Source organism: Thermothelomyces thermophilus, chromosome 1, assembly GCF_000226095.1.
Source record: "Thermothelomyces thermophilus ATCC 42464 chromosome 1, complete sequence".
NCBI classification, from domain to species: domain Eukaryota; kingdom Fungi; phylum Ascomycota; class Sordariomycetes; order Sordariales; family Chaetomiaceae; genus Thermothelomyces; species Thermothelomyces thermophilus.
This window is the reverse complement of record NC_016472.1, coordinates 9322875-9343505: the sequence shown is the minus strand read 5'-3', so window position 1 is coordinate 9343505 and position 20631 is coordinate 9322875. Positions and strand designations below refer to the sequence as shown.

The following is a 20631-nucleotide window of genomic DNA, read 5'->3' as shown; positions in this document are numbered from 1 at the left end:
GGAAAGGCATCATCAGTCCCTGCTTTTTCGTAACCTCCGTGATCATTTTATTTTTTTTTGTCTTCCCGCTCCGAATCAATCCTCATGTTTCACCGAAAGCAACTCCTCCTCACCCGTGTGACCCTTTGCCTCCCCCGCAGCCATCTGATCCTCCTTCAACACCACCCAAGGAATATAACCCCGCGGGCTCGTAGCCAGCAGAGTAAGATTGGCGCTGGAGCCTAGACGATATCGAAGACGGGCTTCAGCCTGATGATCAGCTCCCACTCCTCCTTGGTGACCTCGTCCCGGTAGAACTGCTTGAGGGTGTCGATACTGGGGCGCGAGATCTGCGAGTAGAGCGTGTCCTTGTCCTCGAGCTGGCGGCCGTAAGCCGGCTGGTGGCCGCCCGTCTCGATCTTGATCGCCACGGCGGGCTGACCCTTCTTGCAGATCGAGATCTGCTTGTGCTCGCGCTCGATGGACGTGCTGGATTTGCGTTTGCCAATGTTAGCCAAATCTGCACTCTTCGGACCGGAGAAGGGAGGAAGGAAGAAGGAGGAGGAGTCTGAAGATAAAATATTGTTCGGTGGGTTGCGGCGGACGGGATGGTTTTTTTTATTGGGTTTTTTTTTTTTGGGGGGGGGGGGGGGGGAAGGGAAGGGAAAGCGTACACTCTGCCAAGGGGAATGATCTCCTTCTGGCCCGTCGTGGGGTTAGGCTTGACGACGGCGATGGGTGTGTTGAGTCTGAGGGAGCCCTCCACAACATCCACACCAACGACGATGGGGTTTGTCTTGTTGAAAACGGCGACGGGCTTGAGTTCGCAGGGGAAGACGGCCAACATCTTGGACTCCTCCTTCTTCTTCTCGTTCTGCTCTTTGATGTGCTTGGTGAAGGAGTCAAAGAGATGGTAGATGATGTCGGCGGTGAAGATCTTGATGCCCTGCTCGTCGGCGTACGCCTGTGCTTCCTTGTCGATCTTGACGTCGAAGCAGAGCATGACGGCGAAGTCGGGCGCCTTCTCCAGCATGATGCCGCACTGCATGACGTCGCGCTTGAAGACGGGGCCGATGCCGACGTTGGCGACGGGGATCTTGCAGTCCTTGAGGAAGTCCAGCAGGGCCTCGAGGGAGCCGAGGGTCGACGCCTGGACGCTGACGCCGCGGCCCGTCTTCTCGACGCGGCTGAACAGGCTGGCAAGATCGGACTCGACCTCGTCCTCGAGGTCCGACTCGTCGTCGTCGGGGCCGACGACGAGCAGCCGCGAACCGGCAATGGCACCCTCGAGCCCGGGGGCGCTGATCTTGACGCCCAACGCGGCCTTGACCTCCTTGTTGTGCACGTACTGCGACTTGAGGCGGAGCTCCCTGAGCGGGGCAGGGGTGAGCAGCGCCCTGATGTTCGTCTTGATGACGCCTTCTGTGCCGCAGAGGACGATGCGGTCGCCTTCGCGAAGGATGCCGTTGGACAGGATGACGTCGATGGTCATGCCGAAACCCTCGATCGCCTTGACTTCGAGGACGGTGGCCTGGACCTCGGAGAGGTACATGAGCGAGCTGACCATCCTCTCCTGGGTGAGCTGGACGATGAGCTTGAGCATGTCGGGAATGCCCTCGCCGGTGTGGGCCGAGGTGGGCACGAGCGACACGTATCTGGACATCGACTTGTTCTCGTAGTACAGCTCCGAGTTGAAGCCCTGCTCGGCAAACTGGAGCTTGGTCTGCTCGAGACGGTTCCTGAACTCGTTCTGCACCGCCTTGTTCTGGAGCGCCAGCGACTCCTGGAACCCGTTGTTTTCGATCTTCTTCCAGCCGTACAGACGATCGATCTTGTTGAGCGCGACGATGAAGGGCGTCTTGCGCTCACGCAGCAGCCTCAACGACTCGATGGTCTGGGGCTCGAGGCCGTGCATGATGTCGACAACCAGGATGGCAATGTTGCAGAGCGACGAGCCGCGAGACCGCAGGTTGGAGAAGGACTCGTGCCCGGGGGTGTCGATGACGAGGAGGCCGGGCACCTTGAACTCGAACTTGCCGTCGCGGTTGACCACGGCCGTCTTCTGCTTGATGGCTTCGACGGGGAAGTAAGTGGCACCAATCTGCTGAGTGATACCACCGGCTTCGCCCTCCTGGACGTTGGTCTGCCGGATCTTGTCGAGCAGCTTGGTCTTGCCGGTATCGACGTGTCCGAGAATGACGCAGATGGGCGAGCGGAGGTTGTCCTTTGACCGCGCCGCCAGAGCGGCTTGGTGAGCCTTCTCCCGCCGCTCGGCCGCTTCCTTCTTCCTCTGCGCCTCGGCCGCCCGGGCCTGGGTCGTCTTCTCGTCGTCCGAATCCTCGTCCGACTCGGATTCTGACTCTTCTTTTTTGGCCTTTGGCCGGGAGGGAAGTGTCTGTGCTTTGCCGTTGGCCTCGGCCTTCTGTTCCACCTTCTTCTCCGCCTTCGTCTCAACCTTGCTCTCGGCCTTCTTGTCAGCCTTCTCCTCCGCTTTCTTCTCCGTCTTCTTCTCGGCCTCGTCCTCGTCCTCGGTATCGGCATCCCAGCTGTCCTTGACGTCCTCCTTCTCCGACTCGGCGGCTGCCTCCCAGTCCTCCTCCACGCTATCTTCGGCCGCCGCCGCGGCCTTTGCAGCCGCCTCGGCCTCGGCCCTCTCCCGCTCGATGCGAGCCTTCTCCTCGGCCTCCCTGAGAGCAGCTTCGGCCTGCAACCTCGCGCGCTCGGCTGCCTCAGCCAGAGCCTTCTCCTCGTCAACCTGCGACAAAAAAAAAGGCCTGGTCAGCGACGACGGACGAGAAGCGGCAGCGGTCGCCATATCCGCTCCAAACATACCTTGTTCCGGCCTCCGCGTTTCCTCGCCTCCGCCTTCTTCTTCTCCTTCTCCCTCTCCTTCTCTTTCTCCGCCTCGCTCGCCTCGAGCGCACCAATCTTGATGCCGGCCGCAAGCATCTGCTGCAACTTGCGCTCGTTGCGGGCCTTCTCCTCCTTCTGGGCCTTGGTCAAGTACTTGCCCTCGCGCTTGAGCTGCTCGATGCGTTCCTTCTCCCTCTGCTTCTTGCGAGCCTTCTCCTCCTCCCTGCGCCTCTGTTCCTCAGCCTCTCGGCGCTCCTCCTCCTCTATCCTGGCCCTCTCCTCGGCCGCCAGGCGTTCTGCTTCCTCCTGCCTGCGCCGCAGTTCCTCCTGCTGCTTCTGGAGAGCCAGCAGGTGAGCGGGAAGTTTCTTCTTCTTGCCGCCCGTCTCGGCCGGGGCCGGGGCCGGGGCCGGGGCCGGAGCAGGTGTCTCGGACTTCTTCTCCTCGCCGGCAGGTTTCGCCGGCTCGGCCTTGGCCGGGGCGGAGGCCTTCTTCTTGGCAGCCTGTCACGGTGAGGAGTTAGCTCTGCTGCGTGCTATCGCCGTGATTCGAAATGACGAGGGCAACGGTATCCGTACCTGTTCCTTCTTCCGCTGCTTCTCCCTCTCCTTCTTCAACTTCTCCTTCTCCGCCTTCGTCAACACCCTCGGCCCTTCGTTCGCATCTCCGTCCTTCGGCGCCGCGGCGGGCTTCTGCTGCTGCTGCTGCTGCTGCTTGCCCTTGCCGGCCTTGTTCTTCTTATCCGGCAGCGCAAACTCGTCCTCGGCGTTGGCCTCCTCGGGCTGCTTGGCCGAGAGATCCGGCAGCGTGAGGGTCTCGGGCGGGGCCGCTTCGCCCGCGTTCTCTCCGTCAAGATCGTCATCGATGATGCCCTTCTTCTTGCGCTTCTCCTTGTTCTTTCGCATCAGGTTCATCAGGCCGCCGCCTCCGCCGCCCACGGACGGCTCATCGTCGGCCGCCGGGGCATCGCCCGCCGGTGCAGCCGCGGGGTTGGTCGGGGCGATGCTCTCGCCGAGCTCGGCCTCCCAATCGTCGTTCCCCTTCCTGTTACCTCCCTTCTTCTTGGGCGCCATATCGAATCGTCGCTGTTCCGCGCTGGTCTCGGGGCTAGAACAGAAATCTCTCCCTCTGGCCGAGTGCCCGCAATCTTTTTTTTCGGGACGTCCGAGTCCCGTCAAAGGAATGTGGAAATATGGAACACCAGGTTCACGACTACGAAGAGAAGGTAACGTGGAATATTCTGCTCGGCAAGAAGATTGCCGAGTCCGATGATTCGGGGTTGTCGTGAAGATGGGTTGGGAGTTTGCAGCGAAAAAGCTGCACGGTAGGGGTTCTTAGGTTGGGATCAGCGACGTATGGGCGCGCAGTAGTTTAGTGTAGGGCTTTGCGGGCCAACTGTGGGTTGCCCGCTTCTAGTGCGGGACAGCCTGGGTGGGCGATACCAGACCATATCGGAAGCTCGCCCGTATTCGTGCGTATTTACAGAGTGCCACCTAGTTAATTATTGCATATACGTCCGCACATACATACGTACGGGTAACTACGGAGGTAGGAGAGCGAGTGGAGAAGGTGGGCGATACAGCGGCGGAACGAAACACAGTTGCCGATGGTTCTTCTTCTTCTTCTTTTTTTTTTTTTTTTTTTTTTTTTTTTTTTTTTTTTTTTTGGTTGGCACATGCCAGATCTTATTTTGTGCCCCGCCGAGCCCAAGCAATACGCTGCGTTACAAGGTGACCGACGTCACAAAATTTCAGACACATCAAGCTCATGTTGTGGGCGTAACTATCGTTTTCGAGATTTCAGTGCAAGAGCACCAGTTGCCCAAGACGTTACGATCGCCTTCACAAGCACTGGGGCAAACTACCGACTTGATGTTCCGTCCTCCCTCGTCTCTTAGGTTTCCTTTTTACAGTTACAGGGCTGGCGACAGGTAATACTCCAGAATGTCGTAAGCAAGCTGGAAATACCCCGCATGATCTCCCTCGGCCGTCAGCCCCTGTGTGTGCTGTCCGCCATCCAACTCCCTCAGGAGCTCAATCAACCTGGCGACATGTGCCTCCTTGGCCACCAACCACTCCAACGCCCTCTTCTCCAAACATCGGCGTAGTATGTCCCCGTCCACATGCATCTCCAACCCATAGGCCAGCTTCGGTTCGGGCCCCAGCCCCGGCCCCAGCCCCTTGCTACTCTTCCGGCGCCCGAGCGGACACACGTCGGCGGTGTCCGGGGCCAGATTCTGAATGAAACGTAGCAGCCGCCAGGCCTCGACGCTCAGCAGGGTGAATTGGCGCATGGTGCCGTCGAGCGAGACGCCCAGGATCTCGGCGTCGTCCACCGTTGCGGGAAGCCGGCCGTACCGGGGCTTGCGCAGTCGCTGCTCCCAAACGGGCCGCGTCCGGCCGCGGCAGAACTTGCGCACAGACGACGGCAGCTCCGCCTCCAACACGACCTCGCACTCGCGTTCCGGCGTCTGCCACGGCACCCACAGCCCCGCGACGCCGCACTCTCGGTCGGCGACCAGGTGGATGCCGCCCGTCGCTTGGTCGAGTTGCGGGCCGGCGACTTCCATCGAGTCGACGCCGTTCCGCCTCCAGGGGTCGACGTGACAGAGCCGGATGCCTTCTTCGTCTGTATCGAGGTTGTCAAGCACGACCAGAGACTCGCGGCTCGTCAGGGCCACGAGCTTGCCGTTGGAAATCCGCAGGCTCGTGGCCGGTGAGCCGAGCCTGAACGACTTGAGCGGTTTGAGCCGCTTCTCCTTGGGATCCAGCACTTCCCAATAGATGGTCTGGCCGGCGCAGTAGATCAGCCCTTCGTCGAAGCCGAGAACCGAGTATATTGGCTCGCTGAGTTCTTTCCTGAACCTCGTCCAGTATCGGAATGTCGTGCGGCTGCCATCTTGTGAGACTACTTTCTCCGTAGTCACCACGATGAGACGGCCCGCCCTGGTAGTGACGAGGATGAAGTTCCAGACGTTGCCATCCCTCTTGTAGTTCCATTCCCCCAGACTCATGATCCTGTCCCCCTCCTTTCCCAAGCCTGCAATGCATGTTTGAGGGGCCTTATTCTTATCGGTCGGAATCCCAATGTCGTCCCCGGTGTCAGGGTTGATGAATGTCAAGGTTGGGCCGGATGGCTTGTTCACGGCAGCTACAAGGCACTGCGTGAACTGGCAGTAGAGGACCCTGTTTGGTGTGCCCTCGGTGGGGATGCTTCGCTGTACCGGCCCGGGCTCCTCATGCATTTCTGCGAGCAACAGCCTTGATCCGGATATCAGGAGGATCGGGGTAAGGCCGTCATCTGATGCCATATCTACGGCCGTGGCATAGTGCACTGGTGGTGGGATGTCCTCCAGTTTGCTAGCATCTACAGGCCATACACGCAGTTTCGTCGTCTTGAGTTCCGTGGTGCCACCGCAATGGTTGTAACGTTGCTTGAGTCGAATTGACACGAGGCTGTTGTCGCAACAGGCAAGTATGGTAGGTTCAGTTGCACCAGCTCGATAGCTGCAGCTGAGAGTCGCGGCAGTTGTACCAAACCTCTCACATTCCACAGATACAGAGCCGGCAACGTCTTTGACCATGATCACCTCTCCACTTCGAGTGCCAAGGAGGACGGTACCCTTGACCGAGATTATACTTTCTATGCCCTCAACGAAGGAAGGGACGTCGAAGTCGAGGCTCTCATCTTCCTTATTGGACATGTCTACGTAACGTTAGCCGCTCGTGAGAAGGTACAGAGATCCAATGCAGCCAGTGCGGTGACGTGCAATCAGCATGAGCCAACGGGAAAAAAAAAAAAAAAAAAAGGAGGCTTACACTCGGTTAAGCTGAGCATGTGGAGACCGTCGAAGGGCCGTTTCAGTGAAGACCAGGCCAGAAGAGTCTGACCACCTTGCCGTATGCCTGCCAGGACGGTGTAATCGAGACCGAGAGACAGACAGGTAACTTCGCCTTCGACATCGATTGTCTGTACGTGCGTGAGCGTGAGAGAATCCCAGTCAACACTGAACACATGAATCTGAAACTGGGCGTCCGTATGCGTCGAGATCGCAACGCACGTCTCGAAAGCGTGGCCGTCTGAGACAGTTCCAGTGGAGAGCCCCGGGAGCGACTTGATTGGGAGTGAAGCGCTGTCTCCAGATCAGTGCCTCATGCCACCAGTTAAAGCTGCCGTTCCGCGCCATCTCAGACGTACCTCCGATGTTGGTTCACTAGAACTATGTTCTGCCGGGTAATTTGGATTGTATAGTAGCCCGACACGACCAGAGCAAGAGTGGCAGACGACAGGTCATACGGTATCGTCCCCGGGCCTGGTGCTGTGGCGCTGGAGAAGTCTCTTGACAAAAGCAGCGCCGTGGTCGAGTCGGGCATGGAGAGCAGGAGGAGGTAGCCGTCCAACAAGGACGGGTCGCAGAAACGTAGGAGCCACGCTTCTTTAGTACCGGGACCATACTCTAGCTCTAGTCCAATGTTCGCTCTCAAGCCATATCGGTATTCTGTAATCGACCCCTTGCTTCCGCTCTCGCAAGTTGCAAAGATGCGGTCCGGTTTTCGATGTTTGATCTGTTGCCACGGGGTCGTGACGTTTTGCTTATTCGCTCTTTGGTCTCTTTGGTGCCATTCCCTGAGCTCGTCGGTGGTCGTAACGTCGACGACGGGCGACCAGTTTGGCAACGTCCCAAGAAGCTCGGCCGGTTCCCGGGGAGGAATCTGCGAGACGTTGTCAGAAGCGAGCACGGCAACAAGCACTGAAAGAACCCTACCTTCCAATAACCTCCTGGGCCCGAGTCGCTTCCGAGAACGAGTACATCGGTACTGCGGTCGAAGAGGCAAGCGAATGCGCCCGAGATATTGCAAGGAAACGGATCCAGGAAGTGGCTGGTGAGGGCATTATCCTGGTCGGCTTCCATAAACAAAACCACGCCGTCCTCTCGGGCGAGATAGATGCAGTCGCGGTTCTTGCTGTAGGACCGAAGACGGAAAGGCCTGGCCCATGCGGTCCACAGCGGTCGTTGGCGGCCGCGATGATTGACGGTCGGGGGGTGCGCTGCCATCTCGATGGTGTCGAAAATGGGTGGCCCATGCAAGCACTCTGTGCACAAGGCGATGTGATCGGCTGAGATGGTTAAGAAGGCCGACTGGGTCGTTAAGGGAATCAGCAACAGAGGCATCTGGTGCTCAACAGGCATTCGATGACCCTGTTTCTCTTCGGCAAGCACCCTTCTCAGGTCGTCGCCAGCTTCCCACTCATAGATTACCGTCCTCGACTTGCCACGTCTCACAAGCACAAGCAAGAGGATGATGTGATGGTCATCTCCCGGCCGCGGATATAGGAAGGTAATCTTGTGTATCACACCTCGTACGCTGCGGAGGCAGAAGGACTTGACCGGATGGAGAGGCTCGTTGCGGAGATACTTCTCATTCAGCTGCTGGTGCGACTCGACTTCATAGACGACAAAGGAGTCGGTAGGACTCGCCATCGCCACGTAACGCGAGCTCGGGTCGACGGCCAGGTGGAATCCCATGCGCCCTTGCATGTGTTTTGGCTCTCTCATGCGTGAGACGGAAAACCTTGGCTTGCCGTCAGGACCTGGCCGGACAAATAGGAAGACATTGCCTCCCGTCTCCAAGACCAGCATCAGCATCTGAGGAGGTAGTTCCGCAGTCATAGCCGTCTGTTTCCGAGGAGGGAACTCGAATGGGCCGGCGTCGTCATCCTCAATCTTGAGCGGAGACCGGGAAGGGACATCGGAGCAGCCATTGTCAAGCTCCGGGATCGCCGAGGAGCCGATGACACAGGCATTGCGAATGCGACATCCCAGGTCATATTTCCGAGTTACCTCCTTAAGACGCCCGTCTTTTCGAAGCTCGCACACTTGAATATCGTGGTCCTGGGGAGGATCAGTGCCGGAACGGCCAAAGCGCAGGTAGAAAGAGAGGTAGATCCCGAAGTGAGGACCGAGGGGCTTGTAACACTTACGCCTACGAAAGCGATGTCATTGTGCTCAGGAGACCGTAGCCTAACCGGTAGAATCGAGTTTACTCGAGCACTCCCGATCAAAGTCGTGGTGAGAAGACCACACCGCGGGGGTTTGAGGAGGTCCGGCTTCGCTGGGATTTTCGTCGTCGTCCTTTGCGATTCCAAAACGGCGCGCAAGTTGACCGTTTCGGTCACCCATTCACCGTCTCGGAAGACGTTGGTTTGGAAGGCCATCGAGTTTTGCGTGCAGAGATTCAGAGCTTATCTTGTTGAGCGGGGCTGGATATCCAAGGTAAATGAAGATTCGCCGACGGCGGATATCGCCTTTGACTACTGAGACCTGAGAGGAGGAGTTTCGTAAAACGGGCAGAATCTGGGCGATCGTGAGATTGTTCGGCGGCAGATGAAAACCTGGGATATTCGGTCGTTGAGAGAGAATGGCCGGAGCCTGCACCTGAGAGCTCCGCAGGTGCCGACTGATGCCGGAGAGGAACCTGGGGCACCTAGGCGCTCTCGACGCGTTGTTGCCTTGGGGATTGATTGTGGAAAACTGATTGTGAAACCGACTGAACAGGTAGGTCCCGGTGGGTAGGTTGGACAGGTAAGGTGCCCCCTTCCCTACCCGATCGGTCCCCTTCCTGTGGACCTGCTCAACCCAGAAGACGATCTAACACGGACACCCGACCGAACGCCAGCTTTCCTGCACCCTCACGTCTTCGCGTGCTCGCCACATGCAGGCTTGCTGATGACGCCCAATGTTGAGAACAGTTGTGCGCTGCTTGGACGGATTCCGTGTCCCGACTTGGCTCCGATCTCCCTCAGGACAGTAACATCCGACAAGTACGAAGATGAAGGCGCAAGTCCTCTTCGAAAAGTACCTAATGTCGATAATTGTTGGTATTATATTTGTTGTTGCCTGTAATTAACTCCGTTCGCTAGGTTGCTCCCAGTTGCCCGCTCTGTCGAACCACCGAGTGCCAAACAGACAAGGCGGGGCAGCCAACTCGGGGGATTATATATGTACTGTACACACGTGTATGTACGAAATACCTACCTACATAGACGACCTAGCTCATTCCCTTGACTCAGGTACTGTGAGTGCACAGTTTGAGCCCAGGGAAGCTCACTCTTCTTCCCCAGCAGCCCAGTCATCCAAGCACGGCCCGCTCCTTCGAAAGCCTCCTAAAAAGACATGACAATGCGGGTGCCCTTGGCCCGTCGAGTCGTTCCCGAACAAAGAAAACTGATCAGTAACATGCAACTACTCCACCCCCCGAACTGGCCCAGCTCTTGGCGTTCGATCTGTCGGGTTATCGCTGCGAACTAACGTAATAACAAAGCCAGGGATGGTAACGTCATGTATTGCAGAGGCCATTCCCGACAGTAGTGTAACGACACGCCCTGTTACAACATTGCACCCCTGGCCGCAAGGGTACTGAGACGACTCAATCAATACAGGCACGACTTTTATCTGTTCCCGACAACTCGGCTCTCGACTCGAACAATGTCAACGACAAACTATCCTCACTTATATATGCTGTCAGCAGAAGTGATACAACAACACGCCAAGTTCCATCTCGACGTCCTTGCATAAGCTTGATCCCCAATTTACCGTCGACTGACAAAAGACTGCCTAACTTGTTTGGCGGCGGGCCCGCAAACAGACACGCGGCAGGCAAGGACAGGCAGGAGGATCAATCTGTACTTCTCTATATAGCAACGCTCCCGCAAAGGCGCGGTTACGCTTGAAACCGGGTATATTCCTCAGCGACTTCATTAGGAGGACACTGTCGAAGTTAGTATCAAAGAGATTCTCGGCTGTCGAAGCCTGTGCAGTTGCCAAAAAGGACAAGAAGAGGCCTGGGCCATGGAGGAGCCGCTCGAGACTAGCCACGACGAAAAGTCTACCTCTCGTGATAACTCAGCACATGACACCGACAGAAAGAAAGAGGCTATCCTCAAGGCATGCAGCTCAAGGGACCTGGATGCCTTGAGAGCACTCGCCGAGTCTCCTGGCGGCTTCTTGACAGACAGTATTCGCCAACAGGCATGTAAGTGCTCGGAACCCCTGAAGCTTGGTGGTGCTTGGCTCCGGAGACTCACACACCCTCTCTGTAGGGCCCATCCTCCTGGGGCTACCACCGAACCAGGACAAGGAGGAATCTCACCCTGACGGGACCGCCTCGGCATCGTGGGAATCCCTTCCCCGCCATAAGGACGAAGACCAAGTTCAGCTGGACGTCAACCGCGCCTTTATCTACTACCCCGAGCGTACGTCAAGACGTCTTTCGTCTTCTTCCCCCCCCCCCCCCCCCCCTTTTTCCCCTTCCCCGGCACCCCCCCTTCACTGGCTGGTACTTTTTATTATTATTATTATTACCATGTCTCCGAATTAAAATCATACCGACGCTGACGAAACCCCACACATCTCCAGACCAGACCGAAGCCCAACTCACGCACCACAAGAACCTCCTGTCCACCCTCATCGTCTCCCTCCTCCGGACCCACCCCTATCTATGCTACTTCCAAGGGTACCACGACATCGCCCAGGTCCTCCTCCTCACCCTGCCCGCGCACCTCCACCTGCCCAGCCTCACCCGGCTCTCCCTCTTCCGCATCCGCGACTTCATGCTGCCCTCGCTGGGCCCCGCCGTCGCCCAGCTCCGGCTCATCCCCGACATCCTCCGGCACGCCGACCCGCCCCTCTGGCGGCACCTCTCGGCCACGGAGCCCTTCTTCGCCCTGTCGGGCACGCTGACCATGTACGCGCACGACATCACGACGCAGGGCGAGATCGCGCGCCTCTTCGACGTCCTGCTCGCCCGCGACCCGGCCTTCACCGTCTACCTCTTCGCCGCCCTCGTGCGCTCCCGCCGCGACGAGCTCTTCGACACCCCGCCCGACGAGCCCGAGATGCTGCACAGCATCCTCTCCAAGCTGCCCGAGCCCCTCGACCTCGACCGCCTCATCGCCCAGGCCGTCGCCCTCGAGCGCGACGTGCCCCCGGAGCGCCTGCCTTCCTGGAGGCGCGGCATCTCCAGGTGGAGCGTCCTCAAGACGGGGAGGCTGGCGAGGGGGAGGGGCAAAGGAGGGCCCGAGGAGATCCCGGGGGTGGAGCAGGGGCGGGTGTGGTTCGAGAAGCAGGTCAGGGAACTGAGGTGGCAGGAGAAGAAGAAGGCGGCGGGCAAGTGGGTTTGGAGGAATCGCCGGCCGGCCGGGATGCTGGGCCTTGCCATCTTGGTGGGCGTGCTGGCGGTGCTGTTGCGGAGAGAGTCTGGTCCCGTGGCCGCCGGGTTACAGCTGGTGTCGCGCTTGTTGGCGAGGTGGCGGTAGACATAATATCCGTGATGTGATCTCTTTTTTTTCTTCTTCTTCTTCCCCTGTTGTTCTCTCAAGATATCATATAAACGTTGCCCAGGCTGATAAGAGAAGAAGAAAAAAAAGCCCGGGGCAAAGGAAAAAAGGATAGAGATCGGTCGATGTGTGTGTGTGTGTGTGTGTGTGTGTGTGTGTGTGTGTGCGTGTGTGTTATCATTAGAGTATTGTTCCTGTTCATTCGGACCAGCCTCTATGAATAACAGGGATTCGAATGATAAAAACGAAAGCCAGGTCACTCATTTAGGCCAGACTCTTCCGGAGGTTACCCAGCCTCCTGGTAGCTCGTCTTTAGTGCCTCGAAATGCTCCTGCTCCTCGCCCGCCATCTTCCCGCTCGTGTCGCTGATGATGGTCAGAATCAAGCTATAGTTATTGTACAAAAACCGGTCCCGCTTCCTCTTGTCGGTCCCAAACGAGGCCTGGCTGGCCTTGGTCAGAAACGTCTCGACCTCGTTCCGGAGCCGCCGCAAGCTCGCGACGACCGGCTCGTCGTCCCCGCCGACGTCTGCGCTCAGCGCGAGCACCCCATGCAAGAGCTGGCCGAACCGCTGCGTGAGGACGTGCGGCGCGGCCGACGCGGCCTTGGCAGTGGCCGCCGACGGGGCGCGCGCGGGCAGAGCCGCCGTCAGCGTCCGGACCGACTCGCAGTGCGCGTCCATGATGCTCTGCAGCCGCGGCCACAGCACCATGGCGGTGCTGTTGATGTAGCCGTCGGCGGCGGGCACGCGACGGCGCTGCAGCTCGAAGGCGAGGTGCTGGTTCAGGCGGACGCACAGCAACACGCCGAGGCCGTCGTACGTTTCGGCGACGAGATGCTTGGTGAGGCTCTGGCCGAGGGTAAAGACGGGGTCGAAGATGTAGTTGAAGTGCCGCGAAATGGTGGCGAAAGAGAGCGCGGGGCTGAAGAAAGCCGCCAGGAAGCTATATTCGGCCGTTGCGTTGTCGATGAGAGCGAGGTTGAAATGGCGGAAGGGGACTTCGAGGTAATGGGTCGACTGGTCTTCTTCGGCGAGATAGGACGATATGGCGAGCTGGTTGGTGGTTTTGAGGACGTCTATCCTCCTGCCTAGGTTGAAGGCGTCGTGTGGCGCGGCGGCCACCTTGGAGCCCGAGAGGACTGTGGTTCTTCTGGACGTGTCCTCGTGGCCAAGCAAGTCGTTCTTGTCGATGGCATGGAGCTTGAGCTTGTCCAGCGCCTTTTGATAGCGGGTAAACTGGTTCAGGTAGTACCAACGCATGGTGTTTAGGTAGGCCTGACAGATCTCGCCGGCGAGCACGGGCTGGTGCCGGTGCAAGAAGGAATATAGGTCCTTGAACTTGAGAAAGTTTTGCTGCTGGATGATCTGAGCATTGATGTTGGGGGACCTCAGGGCTTTGATTTGAGCAACGAGGAAGTCACGTATTCGCTCGACGGCCTGATGGGCAATCACGGGAATTAGCTTTGCGATCTGGAGGAGGACGGACAACAAGTACCTTGAGAACCAGCTTCTCCAGCAAAGGCCCTACATCTGCCGAAGCCTTTGGTGGCGCTGCCTGTTGTTCAGAGTTCTTCTTGTGGGCTGTTGCCCGTCTATCCAGCTCAGCCAAGATCTTAACCCATGCCTCGTCGATGTGACCCTCCGATATCTTGGACACCACAACGGGCGATACGCTCAGCTCCTCCACGATTGGTCCCAGCGCCTTCTCTACCGCCCGCCTGTTCTCCAACTTCACATTCAGGGCTGTCGAGCGGGCCTGAAGACTCTCAATATCGGCGGACACGGCGGCCAGGTCGTCGCGGAAGCTGGTCAGGTTGGACTCGACCGAGCTCAGGATGTCGTCACAGGCTCGGATGGATCGATGGAGGTCTTCAAACTTTGCCTTGTCTCGCTCGACTATATCCAGGCTATGAGTACAAAGAGGGCACGCAACGCAGGCTGGGGACAACCTACAATCTTCTACGGTCTGCGGCTTGTACGTGTCTGCCGCCGATCGGCCAGCACCATCCGCAGCCAGTTCGCGCAGTGAGAGGCCGCCAAAGTCAAAGTCAAACTCCAGGTCTTCCTCCGTTATCCGCCTTGTCGCATCCTCCTCCGGGGTTGTGTGATCTGGCAGAGGGCCCAGGATCCTAGCCAGGATCGCTTCCGGGTCAGGGCCGGTGTCGGCTGTTGTCGACTGCCTCAGCGCGGAGCCATTGGTCCGCTTCGAAGCGCCGAGCAGCGAGGACGAGGAATCGCTCGAAGCTAGCGACAGGGAAGATCCCCTCGGTGAGAGGCCCGGTCTCTGAGACGTCAGGTACGGCCCGCGCGCGCTCGACGTCCGGCGAGGCAAGGGGGAATGCGTTCGGCTTTGGTTGTTAGGCGCGGACGGGGTACTTCCAGGGTGCGGGCCAGCGAACCGATCGAGCCACATGATGCATCACCGCTCTTGCGCGACCAGCCGCAGCCACGCAAAGCTCTCGCTCGATCTGGGTTTATGCAGGCGTCGGGAAGTTTGGTGCTTCAAGGGAGCTGGTCTTGTGGATTCGAGGCTGGGTGCGCCTGGAGCAGATGGAGACGAGTTGCTTTCACTACTCCGTACTCCGTATCCGTACAACGGATTACAATGGGTCTGGAAGACTGCGAAAATAGAAAACTCGGCGTTGATTGGCCCATGTGTTGGCAGTCAAGCCCAAGAGCGGTTTAGCCGGTCTACGTACATACACAGTTGTACTGTATGTCTGCAACATACACTATACTCCGTACTGTGGTGGGGTTCAGCGGGTTGGATGGATCTGCTGTATTTTTTGGTCATCCACAGCCAAATTATACGCAATACACCATGAGTACATTTTGACGGGCGTGTTTGGTGAAGTCAAGCGAAAGCCCATCCTCTCGGCCGCCTGTGACACTCTGTTCACGGATTGAGCACGGTATCGTCATGATATATAATTCATACAAGGTGCCTGAAATACTCGCTGCGTAGTGCCTGCTTCGGTCTTGTATGTTGTACTCCGTACCTTACAGAATTTCGACCGCAAAGGCCTCGACCAGTCTGACAAACTGATGCAAGCCTCGCATCATCCTCAGGGCCGGGACCGTGGCAAAACCAAAGAATGGCTCCCTGATTCTCCAACACGCTTTGAAAAAAGAAGGAAAAAAGTTTTACACGGTTTAGTACGAAATGCTTTCGGTGTCGCACCACTTCGTCCGCAAATTTGAAGGATACCTAAAGTATTTTAGAATATTTCACCGGCTTATCGGAGAGCGCCCAAGAGCAGTTTCTCGTCGAACGGGGAAAACGCCTGATACGGAAGCACAACACACCTGATGCCCAAGGTTTTCGTCGAAAGAGTCCTTCAGAACAACCAGAGCCCTCTGCTCCTGATGAGTAACCTCGGTGGTACTGGATGCTGTGGAGTGCACAGGGGAACATGAACGTTGAGCCCGTTCCGGTAACACTGGACCAACCTCATTATGATTGGTCAGTTGCGGCAAGACCTAGTGTCGCTCTCTGGCGGGGTTCTGCAACGGGTCTCTCGAAACCCCCCGGCCCACCCAAAAATTCGAATTAACCTAACAAAGTAGAGGCCTGGATGGCGGGGAAATGGTGCCCTTTTTTCTTCGCTTCTGCCGTCAAAACCACAATTTTCCTCCCGCCATCCCCTCCTCCCGTCACCGACCTTGCTTCCACTTTCCACTCCCTCCTCTTTTGGACCATTCGACTTCTCCTCGGGGGTCAGAGCCTCAGTTTCATCTCTTCCGGTCAAGCAGTATCGTTTTCGGTCCTTCCTCAAAATGTCCGACGTGAGTTGCATTTCTCTGTTTCCTTACTACTCGCTTTGGGCGATGAGAACATCACCCCGCACTGCGATGGCGCGAGCCCCGCGATTGCCCACCAAATCAGTCACACCTTCGGCTCTCGCATCCGCCAGACGCCCCATTACATACTCTCAGCATCCCCAGGAGCGAGGTGCTGATTCAAGGACTCATAGGAGCATGAGTTTAACATTGAAGGCGCCGGCGATGCTGGTGCCTCCGACACCTTCCCCATGCAGTGCTCTGCCCTGCGGAAGAACGGCCACGTCGTGATCAAGGGCCGCCCTTGCAAGATTGTGGACATGTCGACCTCCAAGACCGGCAAGCACGGTCACGCCAAGGTTCATATTGTCGCTCTCGACATCTTCACCGGCAAGAAGCTCGAGGATCTCTCCCCCTCGACCCACAACATGGACGTCCCGGTCGTCAAGCGCAGCGAATGGCAGCTGGTAAGCACGCTACAAATGACGGGCGAGCTTCTGTGTTCTGTTGATAGAGTTCTGATACACCTTTGCAGATCGATATTTCGGACGATGGTTTCCTCACTCTTATGGACAAGGACAACAATCAGAAGGAGGATGTCAAGCTTCCCGAGGGCGATCTCGGTGCAAGGATCAAGGAAAATTGGGATGCGCAGAAGGATCTCCGTATGTTGGACCGTGAATTGAAGACAGAATTGCAGCAGCTAACATTGTCGCACTAGTTGTCACTCTCTTGGCCGCCATGGGCGAGGAGGCTGTTGTTGACTTCAAGGAGGACAACAAATAAGCGGGTGCATCCCGTCTGAAAGAAAGCTGAGGAAGGGGATTACGAGAGACGGGGTGGCCTTGGCTTCCTGCTTGGCGATCACGATACGGCGTCGGCTATCGGCAAGTTTGCTTAGCCGGGCTGAGATATATCGGTTGGTGTTTCTTGGGCTGTTCCAGGGATTTTGGTATCACCTGGCTTCCCTACTTTGCCCGGCAAGGCTCATCTGAGCACCTGGTGCCAGGTACAGGACGACAGTCTTAAACACTGTTGCGCATGAAACTGAACGTCCCCTTCCTTTGCTTGCATTACCATTTTCGTGCCAGACCCGTTCCTGTGAATTTTATAACAGATTGTGAGCCATAAGGATGCCTGATAGGACAAGACATCCCGTTTGAACAGGTTACCATGGTGATGTTCATAAAGGTTTAGGCGAGGACCAACGGCGCATACAGAGCGCGACATGGCAAATGTAGCAAGAGTGGCCCGATGCCCAGGTAGGTACGTATACGGACGTATACCTGTTATTTGTGTGTATATAAAGGTACCCTATCTAGGAAGGTACGGAGCAGTATCATGACGAAATATGACCGTATATGTGCATACATCGTCACTGTATGATTCCGCGGAGTAAATTCAGAGAATTTTGACACGACAGAACAATAAAGGCGAATTGTTGAGCGAGTTGATAAATACACATGAGACTCCCCGTTTGCGAGAATGAAGCGGTATCAATCGAGGCAAGGTGTGACCCGGTGCTAGTGAAACCAGGGAGCTCGGGCACATCTAAAATCGTTTTTTTTTCTCGCCATTGAGCTCGACATCAACGATGACAGCAACAAGCACGTGCGAACACTTCGAAAGTGCACCCTGCAGACCAAGCCATGGCCTCGCGCCGCCATCATCGCTTCCCGCGGGGCGAGACGTGTTCCGAGTGTCCGGCCAGGAGATGGTACTCCGAGAATGGCCGGCGCTATTGTGAGAATGGTCATGAAGTCGAAGTAAGTCGACACCCTCCACATTCCTGGGCAACTGCAGCCCCTCCATCCTTCCGTCTCTCCCGCTCTCTCTCTCTTTCTTTATTTTTTGCCCCCACCTATCGCAGCTTACCCGACACCTGACTCCCCCGCATCCCGGGCCCGCGACAGGATGAACGTTCCCGGGCCAGGGCCCTGTCAGGGCCCACGACATTGACGGATCGAGACAGGGCTACGTCCAGTTCGACGTCGACGAGGACGACAACTACGGCAAGACGGGCAGCGTGGCTCGCAAGAAGAAGGAGGCCCGCCACGCCGACCGCAAGCATCTGACGGGCAACGCGGCCCGCGAGCTGTACCTCGAGTGCCTGCAGCTCCTGCTCCGGAAGCAGGTGCTCTGGCTGGTGCGGAAGAAGGGGTTCCATCCCGAGCTCGAGGCCGTCGTCCGCGACCTGTGGCTGCTCCGGATCAGGACGTTTCCGGGGCTCGAGGGGGACCGCCAGTCGGGCAAGGACGGGGACCGGAAGGGTGACGGCGGGCTGGTCATGTTTAGCTCGCAGACCCGGGGCCAGAGCGACGAGGAAGAGGGCGAGGAGGGAGGAGGCGACGGAGAGGGGTTCGGGTGGAAGAGGAAGAGGAATAGCTGGGCCGGGGACGTCTGGGCGCTTCCTGGGGCGCTGGACACGCTCGTGTTGGTGTATCTGGGATGCGTCCTGCGGCAGGAGCCGGTACGGCTTGGGGACGTGTTTCGGTGGGCGAGGAATGGGCAGATGCCGTTCCTCGGAGCGGTGAGCGCAACAAAAGCCCGACGCATGGGAATCGTGGCTCTGCGGCTGCTAACGGCGATGCTAGCTCAACCATGTGCCCAAGGATTGGCGGGACCGGTTGCCCGGCTGGGCACATCATTCTCTCCTGACAAGATATGCCAGATTTCACGGTGGCGAACTGCACCGGGCTGTCATGGACATGATGCTGGGTTATAAAGAGAACCACGGGCTAGAGTTCCCTGCCGTACCGGCACCGCCTTTGCTGTTTCTCTACATAAGGGATCTGGCCCTGCCTCGTACGTCGACTCTTATCTACGCTCACTCGGGGAGATGCTAACCCGTAACTGCAGCTGAAGTGTATCCTTTCGCACAGAAAATCTGCCATCTCCTGAAGCTGCGATTTTCATTTCCGGCACGAGATCCCGCCCCCAAGCGGTACAGGCTGCTTGACCTACCAGAGGTGCTACTAGTGGCGTCCCTTGTCGTAGCCACGAAGCATCAATATCCGCTCGACGAGACGGTGCGGTTACCTCGACACGCCAATGACCCGCTCTGTCTTCAGATGGACTGGAAGGTGTGGGAATCGGAGTTCAGAAAGCGGCCGGAGGAGAAGCCAGGGATACTGAGATACGAGCACACGGATCCGCAAGAGATATGGTCCATGGGCAAAGAAGATATAAACGAGCTGCTGAACTGGTTTCAGGAGACGCAGCTCGATAAGAATCTGAAAGGTACGATTCAACGCTCGATGCTCGAGTTGCCTGCTTAGTTCTAACTCAGGTTGTAGATGAAACCGAAGCCGACCGCCTCTTCCCACTTCAAGCTATTCCAGTGCTCCCAGCCATACCGGAAGTGCCTCAAGAAGAGATTGAGGCCCGAGCCAAAAGAGTTCTGAGCGCCATGAAACGGGTTAACCCACAGCCAGATTCGGAGGAAAGGGCTGAGGAGATCAAGCGACTGGGCTCCGATTACAGGTGCTATAAGAACGTCGACGAGCTTGATGGGATTGTAAAGCGTTTCTACGACGTTGCAGCCGAAACTGCTGGGCTCTCCGTTCGAGGCCTTGTTCGAGCGGTATACAGTCTCGAGCAGATGCTCTGGACATGGCAACAGAAGGAGAAGCGTCGACTAAGGGGGGAGGAATGATGGAGCTGATGGGGGCCGGGTCGGAGGGGTGCAGTCCACACCATGAAATTGTACGACCTAGGGGAACATGTCCTTAAAAGATCGAGATACCCATGGTATAATTCTCCATTTATTTTTGCCATTTCTTCGGATCTCGCTGCCTTCAACTCGAGTCAACAAACTGGTGATGATAATTGCAGGATCAGGGTTCGGGTTCTTCAGTCGGCATACAGTGCAGGTCAACCCGCACCAAACTGTATGGGTCCCTGCCTCGAATTTTCGGCCACAAACCCTAGCGTCCCAAGTTGCGGCCGATTCTTACCCCCACCAAAATTTACGGCTTCCTGGAAAACTCCCCGTCATCCTCACCCAGCACGCCCACGAAAATCGGTCAAGAGTAAGCCGGTCTTGCCACACATCCATGCTCGCACAAGCTCATAGATGAGATGCTGACACTTCTTCCCGCCGACAGTGCAGATCTTCGTGAAGACCCTCACGGGTAAGACCATTACCCTCGAGGTCGAGGCCGCCGACACCATCGAGAATGTGAAGTCGAAGATTCAGGACAAGGAGGGCATCCCCCCCGACCAGCAGCGCCTGATCTTCGCTGGCAAGCAGCTCGAGGATGGCCGCACTCTCTCTGACTACAACATCCAGAAGGTCAGTGATGCGCGCACGAGACGATGATCGATCCGGTCGGCCGCGGGAAACGGACGGGCAGAGGTGATGGCAAAATCGATCAAGAGGAGGCACTCGTTCTCGGATTTTGGGGGAGATGTTGAACCGATCCGCGGCACCGACTTGGACGTCGACTTTACCAGATTGCACGGTCTACGGAAACGGAACTGAGCTGACAGCCGATTGCAGGAGTCGACCCTCCACCTCGTCCTCCGCCTCCGTGGTGGTATCATTGAGCCCTCGCTCAAGGCTCTTGCCTCCAAGTACAACTGCGATAAGCAGATCTGCCGCAAGTGCTACGTAAGGATTTATGCCCCCCTCCGGCGAGACGCAGCAGTCATATGGTGGCTAACTCGACCTAGGCCCGTCTCC

The 20631-nt window shown here is 57.4% G+C and overlaps 7 protein-coding genes across 7 annotated transcripts; 4 read left to right on the top strand and 3 right to left on the bottom strand.

Moving 5' to 3' along the window:
* Window positions 1-5: 5 nt before the first annotated feature.
* Window positions 6-3214, bottom strand: MYCTH_2299259 (uncharacterized protein). Its single transcript, XM_003660627.1, has 2 exons — window positions 654-3214; window positions 6-468 (listed from the first exon to the last, which is right to left on the bottom strand). The coding sequence occupies exons 1-2, from the start codon at window positions 2792-2794 to the stop codon at window positions 222-224; spliced, it is 2388 nt and encodes a 795-aa protein (XP_003660675.1). The 5' UTR covers window positions 2795-3214; the 3' UTR covers window positions 6-221.
* Window positions 3215-4602: 1388 nt separating this feature from the next.
* MYCTH_59585 (uncharacterized protein) lies at window positions 4603-8174 on the bottom strand. Its single transcript, XM_003660626.1, has 4 exons — window positions 7596-8174; window positions 7028-7542; window positions 6649-6962; window positions 4603-6535 (listed from the first exon to the last, which is right to left on the bottom strand). The coding sequence occupies exons 1-4, from the start codon at window positions 8019-8021 to the stop codon at window positions 4743-4745; spliced, it is 3048 nt and encodes a 1015-aa protein (XP_003660674.1). The 5' UTR covers window positions 8022-8174; the 3' UTR covers window positions 4603-4742.
* Window positions 8175-10542: 2368 nt separating this feature from the next.
* Window positions 10543-12318, top strand: MYCTH_2299254 (uncharacterized protein). Its single transcript, XM_003660625.1, has 3 exons — window positions 10543-10863; window positions 10931-11083; window positions 11247-12318. Exons 1-3 carry the CDS (start codon window positions 10680-10682, stop codon window positions 12143-12145), a joined length of 1236 nt encoding a protein of 411 aa, XP_003660673.1. The 5' UTR covers window positions 10543-10679; the 3' UTR covers window positions 12146-12318.
* On the bottom strand, window positions 12309-14760 carry MYCTH_2299252 (uncharacterized protein). Its single transcript, XM_003660624.1, has 2 exons — window positions 13663-14760; window positions 12309-13604 (listed from the first exon to the last, which is right to left on the bottom strand). The coding sequence occupies exons 1-2, from the start codon at window positions 14578-14580 to the stop codon at window positions 12453-12455; spliced, it is 2070 nt and encodes a 689-aa protein (XP_003660672.1). The 5' UTR covers window positions 14581-14760; the 3' UTR covers window positions 12309-12452.
* Window positions 14761-15801: 1041 nt separating this feature from the next.
* Window positions 15802-17109, top strand: MYCTH_59591 (uncharacterized protein). The gene is made up of 4 exons (XM_003660623.1): window positions 15802-15953; window positions 16142-16414; window positions 16483-16612; window positions 16669-17109. Exons 1-4 carry the CDS (start codon window positions 15945-15947, stop codon window positions 16731-16733), a joined length of 477 nt encoding a protein of 158 aa, XP_003660671.1. The 5' UTR covers window positions 15802-15944; the 3' UTR covers window positions 16734-17109.
* Window positions 17110-17516: 407 nt separating this feature from the next.
* On the top strand, window positions 17517-19722 carry MYCTH_2074077 (uncharacterized protein). Its single transcript, XM_003660622.1, has 5 exons — window positions 17517-17713; window positions 17920-18477; window positions 18542-18752; window positions 18807-19187; window positions 19244-19722. Exons 1-5 carry the CDS (start codon window positions 17597-17599, stop codon window positions 19600-19602), a joined length of 1626 nt encoding a protein of 541 aa, XP_003660670.1. The 5' UTR covers window positions 17517-17596; the 3' UTR covers window positions 19603-19722.
* A 330-nt stretch (window positions 19723-20052) lies between these two features.
* Window positions 20053-20475, top strand: MYCTH_2033977 (uncharacterized protein; the record flags this gene model as incomplete). Its single annotated transcript, XM_003660621.1, has 2 exons — window positions 20053-20241; window positions 20449-20475. Coding segments are annotated over 2 exons (216 nt in total), but the record flags the coding sequence as incomplete, so codon positions are not given.
* Between the last annotated feature and the right edge of the window lie 156 nt (window positions 20476-20631).